At 42.6% G+C, this 11,787-nt stretch overlaps 1 protein-coding gene across 1 annotated transcript in view; it reads left to right on the forward strand.

The window, feature by feature from the left end:
• The window catches only part of LOC105304128 (TRPM8 channel-associated factor 1), a 53,162-nt gene extending 45,211 nt beyond the window's left edge, over positions 1 to 7,951 (forward strand). Inside the window, exons 6-8 of the mRNA XM_023522058.1 lie at positions 640 to 1,091; positions 2,606 to 2,856; positions 5,428 to 7,951. Of these exons, the coding sequence (XP_023377826.1) occupies positions 640 to 1,091; positions 2,606 to 2,856; positions 5,428 to 5,437 (713 nt within the window). The 3' untranslated portion in view covers positions 5,438 to 7,951. The remainder of the gene's footprint in view (positions 1 to 639; positions 1,092 to 2,605; positions 2,857 to 5,427) is intronic.
• The last annotated feature ends 3,836 nt before the right edge of the window (positions 7,952 to 11,787 follow it).

Here is an 11,787-nt window from a genome sequence, read left to right on the forward strand (position 1 = left end):
GTGGGCAGCCAGCAGAGTAAAAATGTTTTTCTAGCAAAATTTATCAGATGTAATCCTTGCCATTTAAATGAAAGGGGAAAAAATGGATTTAAAAAAACATAGACTCAGCCACTTCCTCCCATAAAAAAAAGTTGGAAACTACCTAGGTGTCCAACAGTTATGGAATGGTTAAGTAACGTGTGTGTGCGCCTTCAGTAGACACTGAGGAAGACATTTAAAGGGATATTTCGATGGCGTTTTACCAGTGAGCCAAGAGGTCTAAAGAACTGGGGTGAGGAACCTATAAAATTTTGAGAACCATGGACATTGTTATAGACCCTAGTTTTCTTGGCTTACATAGATGACCGCTCTAAAGTAATGCAAATGCAGGCAATTCCACATCTAAATAATGAGAAAGGGCACCACCCTCAACGATTTCTTAATTTTGAGAGAAGAGTATAATGACACAGGTTCACATGAACAGGGCACTCTCATAAAAACAGAAAAATCGAATAGTAGCATGAACCGCAATTTGTAACCTGCATCACCGCCTGTAGCCACGCTCTCGGGTCGGAGTGAGGGAAGGCATTAGAGAATGAGAGGGTGAGGAGGCAGGCCCCAGAGGGTCTGGGTTTGGGTTGCCCTTCTGAGCATTTTGAGGTTCTGCAAGTCATCAGGGCTCCTGGGGATTTGGAGAGCTACAATACAGAGAAGGATTTTGCAGATGGGTAGGAAGTACTCTAACCCCCTCTTCCTCCCTCCTGTGTCTCCCAGGCTGGATGCACGCAGGGTACCCCATCATGTGCCATCTGGAGTCGGTGCAGGAGCTCATCAATGAGAAGCTCATCAGGACCAAGGGGCTGTGGGGCCCCGTGCACGAGCTCGGCCGCAACCAGCAGCGGCAGGAGTGGGAGTTCCCGCCGCACACCACCGAGGCCACCTGCAACCTGTGGTGTGTGTATGTGCACGAGACGGTCTTGGGCATTCCTCGGAGCCGTGCCAATATTGCTCTGTGGCCCCCAGTTCGGGAGAAGAGAGTCAGAATCTACCTGGGCAAGGGTCCCAATGTGAAAAACTGGAATGCGTGGACAGCGCTGGAAACGTACTTACAGGTAATGGGCAAGCATGGAGGGTGACGGGCTTTCCCCTCCTGTGGGGACCGCCAGAGCATCATTGTTAGGTGACATCCTAGTAACCCAGGAGACCTCTCACTATACCCATCTCTCACACTAGGCCTCAGACACCCTGACAGAGTCCTGTTTGATGATGCATCTCAGCATATCACTCTGCAAGACCCTAAGGCAGACTTAATTGCTTCAGCCACCCCACCCCACCCCACCCCCACCCCCAACCCCATGTTTGAAAAGATTCTTGAGAATAGAAGGCACCAAGAAAGGTGAAAACATGGCAGAGGCACATGCAGCGTTATGAGTATAGTTACTGTCACTGGCTTTAGACCCAGACACACTGGAGGTGGAGGCCAAACTATGCTATTTAACAGCCGTCTGAAACCAAACAACCTCTGCCCCAACACGGCCACATGGGATAGGGCCGACTTTTTTTCCTTCGATGAGTGTACCATCTTCTCATTAAGACTCGGCTGGGCCCCAGTTTCCACCTTATAGGCAATCCGAGATTCCTCATGGGCCTGGATGTGCCTTTGCCTTGAACTGTTGTTCGGCACCCCAGGCCCCGCCCCCGAGTCCCCGGTCAGTTCCCAGCTCACTGTGGAGGTTCATCATCCAGGATTCTGGATCTCAGTCACGGGCCAGGCACACTCTATTCTGGTCCCCTCACCTGCCTCGGTTCCTCTTGGTTCATCCCCACTGCCACGAGAATGACAACGAAACTGCCAGGAGACTCGACTTAGACTTGTCTTTGGGGCCACTTCACCCCAGAGACAGCAGTTCCTCCTCTGTGAAATAAAGTCGAGGTCGTCTAGGGAACTGTTAATGCCCCTTTGAACTCTAACGCTCTGTAACCCAGCTTCACACACGCTATTTCCAGTGGCCTCAGGACAGCCGCCTTTTTCTAAAATTACACTTACTCTTAATTCTAGCTACTTAGACTATATATATAGTCTTCTGTTTCTACCGGACTCACTTTTTTCCCCTTAAAGGCCATTTCAGTAGCCTTGCAAATTAACACAGACCTATGAGTAACGAGGATTGTGTCAGGATAGGGCCGGGTGTTCCCCACGTATTGGAGTTTAACTTTGCAACTGTGAAAGACATGAGAATTTATTCACTTCAGCCCGCGTTAAGTCCTATGTAATATCCTATCACCATTTTCAGGATGATGATAAATACTGATAACGATCATTATATGATAATAATCATATGAAGATATTGGCGATAAATGAAATGATAATCATTATAGATATTATTACCACAGCCACCACTCATCGAGCGTCTGCTTTGTGCTAAGCGCTGGGCTAGCTCCGAGGCCCTTCTTCAGATTAGAATATGAGAGAGCAGGGCCTGAGGCCCGCCGGTGAGACAGGAGACAGGGTCTCAGTGATAGACACAAAACTAGCCTTTAAGGGGCGAAGCGCATTAAGTTCATTTCTTAGAGGGCTGGTCTTGTCGACCAGCTGTCCCATCCCGCCTCTTCTTTCTCTTTCCAGCTGCAGGAGGCCTTTGGTTGGGAGCCATTCATCCGCCTCTTCACCGAGTATCGGAACCAGACCAACTTGCCCACAGACAACGTTGACAAGATGAATCTGTGGGTGAAGATGTTCTCCCACCAAGTGCAGAAGAATCTGGCTCCCTTCTTTGAGGCCTGGGCCTGGCCGATCCAGAAGGAAGTGGCAACCAGCCTTGCCTATCTGCCCGAATGGAAGGAAAATATTATGAAATTATACCTCCTCACACAGATGTAAGGAGTGCCCAGCGAGGTGGCAGGTAGAGAGGTTTGGGGAGGTAGGCAGAGATGGGGATTCACTCCTCGGCCTCTGTCTCTTAGGGCCCTAGCCTTGTCCTCTCAGCTCACTGGCCCTAATCTAATTGCCTAGTCCTGTTTCTAGGGAGTGGGTTCAGAACACAGCAAAACAGCATAATCAGAAGCGTAATCAGCAAGGCCTTCTGTCGATGAGTTTTATGCTTCTGCTCTCAGCTATCATTTTCCCTCCTGACCCTATGTGGCCCAGTTCTGAGAGATTTGGCCCCTGTGTCTGTGCCAGCCTCAGTTCACCGTCACGGGCCATCACCCATAGAGGGTGGTTCTCATTCTGACATCCTGTGGACTCTGGGCTTTTATTTTCGATAAGTTATTCTAAAAACTCTGACCATAGCACCCAGCTGAAACACAAGTTTACCATGATAACCAGACAGCTCCCTAATGACTCACATACTTTGTGTCTTGGGTAGTTTTCAAAGAGCTTGAAAAGCAATCCGGTGAAATAGAAAGAGCCCATAGCTAGGGTAGGCTCTTGGGAAAGTTATTTTATCTCTGTGTTCCCATTTCTTTGTGTGAGAGATGAGGACAAAAACCCACAGAGGGTTGTGAGGACTCAGTTCAATAACCCTGAAGAGCTTCATGAATACAGCACATACTGTCCAGGGGGCCGCTTTATTTTATGCTGGTCCGCAGAATAGTGAGCTGACTCCTTCCCATAACCTCGAGGTTAAGGTCGTCATTTGTCACAGTTGACTCTCCACATCCAAATCCTGGTTCTTTCACTCGTTTCTTGTGTGACTCTGGGCAAGTTCCTCAACCTCTCTGTGACTCGATTTCCTCATCTGTAAAATGGGATCTATTTCTTGGGATTATCGTGAGGATTAAATTTTAGTGCCTCTGAAAGTATTCAGAACAGTACCTGGCAGTTGGATACTGAGAAAATGTCAGCTGTCATTATTTAATTAACACAACTTCATTTTACAACTAGACTTCACTTTTAAATGGCTTTTACAGATGCAGTGTAATTAATCTTGTGCCATCCTACACATCACATACCAGCCTCTGAAAGGGTTCTGGTACATTGCTTTATGATCTAAAGGAAGAACTTTAAACTCACAGGGTGTTAAAAGCTACTTAGGGTCTGGTCTCTTTATTCATTCCATTCTTCAGGTAAAATTCCTTCTTTAATTAAGAGTAGAAGACGCTTGAAAAACCAGAACAATTCCATGAGCGTGCTTGTCTTTAGCAAACAGTGGGCATCCAGCTCAGTGATGGTGTTTACATTTCCATAGAAACACAGGTTTCTATCACTATCAAGACTGACTTACCAGTTGGGCAGTTAAAGTCCACACACATACAGAAACCTTTACTTTGGAACAAGATAAGTAGATATAGCTGAATCAAATTTCGTTTAATTACAACACATTCAAAGATTTTCTTAAATTGTCTTCTAATCATAATCAGAACCTCCCACTACTTTGTAGCTTCAGCTAGAGGTGGGGCTGTAGGATTCATGTTGTGTATATTCAAGCAGTTTTCCTTTAGCTCACTTCTTTTTATTTAGTCCTTTTAATACACTTTTATTTGCTTTGTTGGATATTGGGCGGATTCATAGACAATAAGATTTGACCTAGATAATGTTTTTCTTTGGATTCCTTTATCATGTCATTTTTCAATCATAAAATTATGTTCCCTTATTTCACAAATATCTATCACCTAGGTGATTTAAACATAGATGTTGAATATTTGTTCAACCTTTAAAATAATTGCTGTCATTTAATGAGGTGTTGAGTATATGCCAAGTATTGTACTGGTTCCTTTATATAGATTGTTTCACTTAATCTTCACAATAATTTTATGAAATGGAAACTTATGGATCCCTTTTTAGGAATGAGTGAACTGAATTTTATGGCAATCAAGTAAAGTGCCTAAGGCTACACTGCTAACAAGTGGTAGACCTGGGATTTGAACCTGGCATTCTGATTACAGCATGGGTGTTAGTAACTCCAGTGCCTGAAATAACCAAATCCATGAGTAAATGAAGAAACCAACCAGCAAACAAAAGGGCCTTTATGTCCCTACTTGCCAGCAGTTTGGCTGCTTATACTTACCCTTCATCTATTTTTATCTCAACAAAAAGTCCCTTTGTCTATCCTAAATTCCAGTTGAAAGGAAGAATTTGAGGTAGGCTCCCAAAGTGCTTGTGGGTTCCCGGTTATTCAGGTTTCAGTCATTCCCTCCAGGGCACCATGAAAGCATCCTACTAGCTTATTGGATTTTGAATAATTGGGTTATTTTGGTACAGTGCCTGACTCCCAGAAGCCCCAGACGCTGCATGTTCTCAGAAAGGAAATTAGATCCTCGGTCATCTAGAATAATATTTATATCCATGTCCTCCCTCTTGAATCCATTTCAGCAGTACGGCCCCCGGGATATTTTAAAAATATGAAGTTATCTATGTCACCCCACCTATCTAAATAAGCTTCCAGTGGGACTTGGACTTTAAGATGATGTACTGAACGTGTAAGTTTGCATTCCCTCCCTCCCCAGGCCCCACTGAAACGGAAGTCAAGAAATACAAAAGAAACCTCTCGACAAAGAAAACGGAAGGCATTCGGTTATAAACGAAGAGGACCTCAACACATTTCTGGAAGAGAGAAAGTTGGTGGAGCATGAAAAAGAATGAGAGAGTGAAGGTACCCTTCAGACAGTATAAGCTGATCTGAACGACCCAACCCCCGAGAGACTTGGGCACCTAAAAAGTCTGTCCATGCCAGTTGTAAAATTGAGCCCCATCCCATTCTTGTGCACCGAACACAGGCAGCCAGCTCTTGCTACCAGTGAAAAATCTGTTGTTACTGTTTGTCGTTGTCGTCGTTGTCATCGTCGTTGTCGTTTATATAAAGGAACTGAACAAACTACCTGAGGAGAGGTAGGAGTTGGTGCGCCAAAATAAAGTTTCTCTTTTTGTGGAAATAAGTGAGCCCCCAACCTGTCAGCCAATTCTCTACCGACGGTCGAGACCCACCCCCCCACTCAAGTAACCAAGTGCTTTCAGTCACTGAAGAGGCTTCGTGGAAAATCAGATTGAGCCATAGGATGACAGAGGAAAACCACACCAACTCCGGTAAAAGTCAGCAGTTATAGTGATTCTTAAATGCAATGGTCAGCTAGAAACTCCCAGACGTTGGGCATGACGGGGTGGGCAGGTGAGAGGAAATACCAGAGGAGAAACGTGTAAGAAAAAATTACCAATTAGAATTAGGAGATTTGAAAAACACAACAAATTCTGGAAGAAACAAAGTTAAAATGGAAAAAAAAATAAATAACTTAAAAATCTAGCTATATCTTCAGAGAGAGCTGAGGTGTATTTGTAAGATGAAAACCAGAGGGAAAACTCTGAGAATAAAAAGAGCCTTTGAAAATGAAATAAGACTGCCAAAAAATTCAGTAAACATGCTAGAAAATAAAGTTGAGAGAATTTCCCTAGGTATAGAGCAAAAAGAAATAGAAGAAAATAGGAAGAAAGGAAAGAGACATAGACAATCAATATCTAACCATTAGAAGTTTCTGGAAGAGAAAACAAAATATAGGTTAAGAAAAGAAAAATGAACAGAAAGATCTAAGTCTCCAGAATGAGGGGGCCTCAATAAAACCTACATTTTGAGACACAATCTTGTGAATTTTTGGAATGTTAAAGATAGAAGACATTGAAAGTGCCCAGAGAGAAAATAAAATTAGGTCATCGTATTTAACTAAAAAGAGATAAGAAATAGACCGGCAGCAGATTTTTCATCAGCAACACTGAAAGCTAGAAGCCAATGGAGCAGTGTCTTCAAATATCTTACAAATTTTTTATCCAGGATTCCATAGCAAGCCAAACTGTCAAGGGTCAAGCCAAAATAAAGACATTTTCTGACATGTAAGTTTTCAGAAAGTCTACCTCCTTTGCACCCTTACTGAGAAAGCACCTTGAGGAAGTTCTCCAGCAAAATGAGGGTGAGAACCAGGAAAGAAGAAGCAGAATTTAGAAAATGATGAACCTTGCCCAGGAAGCATCACTTCAGAGTGACACTTATCCAGTAGTATGTCTCACTCCAGAGAGAGAGTTTTATCCAGCAGACCCATTTCAGATGAGAGCGCACAGTCTCTGGGTCTCTAGGAAGAATATGCATTCTGTGCCATAGATCGTATCATTGAGACGCCGGGATGTTTGAGAACATGGAGAACATAGATCCTGTAGTCAATATAAAAGAAAACAAAAACATGTCAAGAAATTCACACCCAATTATGAAACAACAACAAAAAATACTCATGTGATGTAAGAAGACCCCATTTGACATTGGCGGTAGGTACACTGCACGTGGCACAGTCATGACATTAGCTGTGTACGGAAGAAAACGTCCTAGCTTCTGTGTGGCTCTCAATAAACAATATTTACGTAGCCCAAATAATGCAGATGCTGTTTATTGGCATACGATGTTCTGATCAGCCTATAGGCAAAACACGAAAGGCTTAATTTTTTTATTTAGAAATGAAGTTGAAAGTAAGTAATCCCGACAAGGAAAAAGAGAGCAGAAAGAGGCTGAGAGCTAGCTGTAGGAAGAGAGGGGAGAGGAAGAGGAGGACTGCTTATATCATCAAAGTGGGGGTGAAAAAAGTCTGCAGTTAATGGAACAAGAGCTAGAGGATCAGTACACTGTTCAAAGCTATAAATTAAATGAACAGAAGTGTTAAAAATGACATCAAAAATTTGGGAAAGGATAGGCAAAGGAAAGGTGGGGGTAGTGTAAGTTAAATCCTTATCTTTTGTAATGGGGTATTATCAAAGATTGTGTAAAGTTAATAAGCCAAGAAATTATTGTTCAAACATATTATTTAATATTAGGAAGTTTAGATAACAGGAGATCTAAAAATAGAAATCGTTAACTGCATTGCTTCTAGGGAATGGGGCTAGTTAAAAAGGTAGGTTGGGGATCTGTGTTTTTCATTTTAAGTTCTTCTGTACTATTTAATTTTTTACCTTGTGCATGTATTACTTTGAAAAAATTTTTAATAAACTCAAATAAAAATCTTTCAGTGGCTTCTTACTGACTAAGATACAGTCCAACCAAAACCCTTCAAATGGTTTAAAATGCCCTCAAGTGTTTGTATCCACCCAGTGTGTCCAGGCTCATCCTAACTCCCCAACACTCTCTAGTTCTAGCCACACCTAATATCTTCCAACTATTCAAACACACTTTGCCCTGTTTCTGCAGGTGTTTCACAGAAAACAAAGCCTGCCCCTTATCTCGCCATATGTCTGGTGACAGGGCTTATTGTCTAGCAAGTTTTCAACATTTGTTGAGTAAATGTACAACAAGGTATTGCATGAAGACTGCCAGCTAGTATTCTTTCCCAAGAAGGCACATATATTCCCCTATTCCAGGAAGTATTTCAAGACCATACGGGGCTGCGAGCTTTCTTGCACTCCCATTCATTTGACAATTTTCATACGTTTTAGTCTTATATGAGACCAGGTGGTGTTGGAGGACTTTTATCCATCTGCTAGTCTCCTTTGCCACTTTGCCTGCGATCGTAATCTGTTTTCAGCTATTTTTCTTCCTTCTTTATCTAGTTCCCAAGGCCAGCTGGGGCTCTCTAATGCGTACTGGCCTTCCAGCCAGTCTACAGCAGCTGCCTTTATTGGAAATGCTTCCTATCTCCTCTTCATAAGATTAATCTCCGACATACCTCATCCCTAAACCAACGTCCCCACCCATTGTCACAACCTCACCGAACGTATGCACTTAGGCCGATAGCAAACCAGGTATGGCCTTACGTGATGACTATTTTTGCTGACAAAAATAACACCCTTCTTTCAAGACTGCTTCACTCCTATGCGCTTTATTCCAAGATTTTGGACCCTACTCGACTTCCGCTTTGAAATGACTTTCTTTCTTTGACTCATGTCACCGGAGTCAGTCTTCCAAGTTTGGTAGAGAAGCGGGTGGGAGGTGAGCCTCAACTTTTCAGAGATCTTCTAACTATATACAAACACACAGACAATTCCGTAGCTAATCCAAGAGAGCTGTGGAAATGCTACTTATGCATTTGGATACCTGTGCATTTAAATGTTTGGTTTTTTGTGTTTGTTTTTAAAGAAGCATTTATTTGATAGGAAAGCTTGGGCAGTTGAAGTTAACTGCCAATGTTCTAGTCTCATGTTGGGTAGTTGATTTCATAGGTGCTCATTATAGGAGAAAGAAATAGAATAAATAAAAGTAAATTAAAAACAAGCCATTCACTGACTAGTGATGACTGTCAGGAGCCAAGGATTATGTTAATACAAATATGTGCGCCTGAGAGCCATTAAGAAGTTACTTCTGTTCATCCGCACTACATAGGAACTCACATAATTATTTACGAAACGTTCATGCAGGTACCGAAAATTTCTTTGCGCAGACTACCTAAAGTTTGACACAAAATTCGCTTTCGCGGATTGCCAGAACTATCTGGTGTAATTTGAGACCTGAGACAGTACTGAAAGGATAGGAAGAAAGGCAAAATGATGACATGTACAATATAAAAACCACTCAAAGCGTCCACAAAAGGCCCCAAAGACACAGAAGAACCCCTCGCCCCGCCTTTCTCAACACAACCTGTAGTCCAAGACCCAGGTATACACAGCAGGCTATACCTATGCCTAGTCCTGTTATCTGTGAAGTGTCTGTGCTTTAAACAGAGGCCAAGGACCTGGAAAAAGACCATAAACTCCTTCCTCATCCTCCATCAAAGTAAATAAGGATGGGAGAGGCAACTCCAGCCTTTTTTTTTTTTTTAACATGGACTTTCTCTTTTTGTTCTTGCTGTCTGGCCACCTAAAAATTTGTTCAACAAACACTTATTGAACACCTATGGCAATGCTATTACTATTATGGGGTCTAGAAATACAAGATAAGAAACCTGCCCTTCTAAGTGCTTTTCAGTTTGAACATAAAGATGAACAAATAAACATATCAGGTATAAAAAGCACTATAAAGGAATATAAGAGTAAGCAAGGACGTGGGTAAGAGAATGCGCAATGGGCCCAAGAAAGCTCCTCTGATAAGGTGACATTTGAGCAGATTCTTGAAAGAAATGATGGAACGAACGATGTAGATAATTTAAGGCAAAAAGAGGTAAAATTATGCTCGACATATTGAGAACAGCAAGACAGACGTGAGTTTCATCCTATAATGGTCGATAGCTACTTTCTCAGATGTAAGTCTGGATCACAGACGTCTGACCTTGACATTATGATAGGAGCTGTTGATCTAAAGGAAACGCATGACTTTGTAATCTGTCCTCAGATGTCAAGGCACACTTCCCAGTAAATTTTGCAGCTTCTCTCCTCTGAAATTTCTCTGTGACTAAGAAGAGAGAGGAGCTCATCTCAGTGGATGCTATAGCCTCTGCCAAAGGTATTGAATGGAGACGTAACTCCATAAACTAAATTCTGGGCCCCCATCAATGGCCTGATGGATCCATATGAATTTGCTTCCAAATTCATATGGAGAGAACTGATCTGGAAACAACTGAATAAATTTTTATAGCGCTGGAAGTTTTAGTCTTACGTATCGATGTCCATCAGAACAAATGTGTAGAGAGTAGTGGGGAACTTAGATTCAGTCAGTCTTGGCTTCTCATTCCATATCCTCTCTCCACTCCCAAGCTGAATGATGTTCGTTCGACCTCGGTTAAAATTAAAAGACACTTTGGATCACAATTCTCAATACACAATGTTAAGTCTTGAGAAGGAAGACCTTAATGTCACAGAAACTTTGGAATAAATAAATTTGGAAAGAACCATTTACATTTGCAGAAAAAAAAAAAAAAGATAATATTGCTGGTGCCAGAAGACTAGGAACTTTGACACGTTCTTTGTGGGAATTTTGTTGTAGATATGACCTTCTATGTCTCCCAACCCCCACACTAGCCCCTCTGGCTTTGGTATCTGCAACCCTTGTGGATCTGTGCATGAAGATGTATAAACCACACTGGTGTGGGTGCAATTACAGGAAACTAGATCTGTTGTGTGCCTTCCCAACAGGTCTAATATTCTCAGAGCCAGAGGAAAAACATCTGCTCTCAGCCCTGGGTGAAGTTAGTTTTACTGGCTTCTAAGCAACTGAAGTCTTCAGTACAAAATCAAACTTCATGTCTAACCTGGGGATGGGAGGGGTTTAAGAATGTAAGAAGACCCCTCCCTTGCTCCCTGCTGGAGGAAGAGAGCTCCAGCATGGATATCTCTGGAGTGACAGTGATACGTTCCAAGGCATCCTCTGTGATTGGAATATTACTGGCTCCTACCACATATGTTCTACATCCTTATGATCCAAAAAGAAAACAAAGGCCCTGGTTAATTTTGCCAATACACCAAAGAAGACCATGAAAGCTTCTATAACTGAATTAGGGCTGGCCAACGGTTAAGAGAAGCAGCAAACTTTAGCTTCATTGCTTTAAATAAACAGGCAGGCAGGAACTCACACTTAGAGATGAACCATGCTATACTTTGAATAAAGGTTATCATACGTGTACTAGAGGGTGAAAATGCAGCGGGTGAGTCTTATAAACTCGAGTTGATGGCTCTGTTCTTTACTTCCACTGCAACACAATTTCAATACATGCACTTGAGCGTTCTAATGTTAGGAGATATAATTATAGCAGTACTCGTGTTAGCCTGGTCCTTCAAGAGGCAGAAGCCGAGATGAGATCAGGTGTGTTCGGAGAGCCATAAGACTGTGATGGATGTGAAGGAGAGAGCAAAGAAAGGCTGACACACTGCAGTGCAGGTCTCACAGAGCTTTGTCAAGGCCAGTGGGGAGTCCTTCAGCCGAAGTCACCCTTCAGAAGAGCCCCACGTCTCCCAGGAGTGGGCCTTGCTTAGTA

The sequence above is a fragment of the Pteropus vampyrus genome, unplaced genomic scaffold, assembly GCF_000151845.1.
Source record: "Pteropus vampyrus isolate Shadow unplaced genomic scaffold, Pvam_2.0 Scaffold329, whole genome shotgun sequence".
In the NCBI taxonomy this organism is placed as follows: domain Eukaryota; kingdom Metazoa; phylum Chordata; class Mammalia; order Chiroptera; family Pteropodidae; genus Pteropus; species Pteropus vampyrus.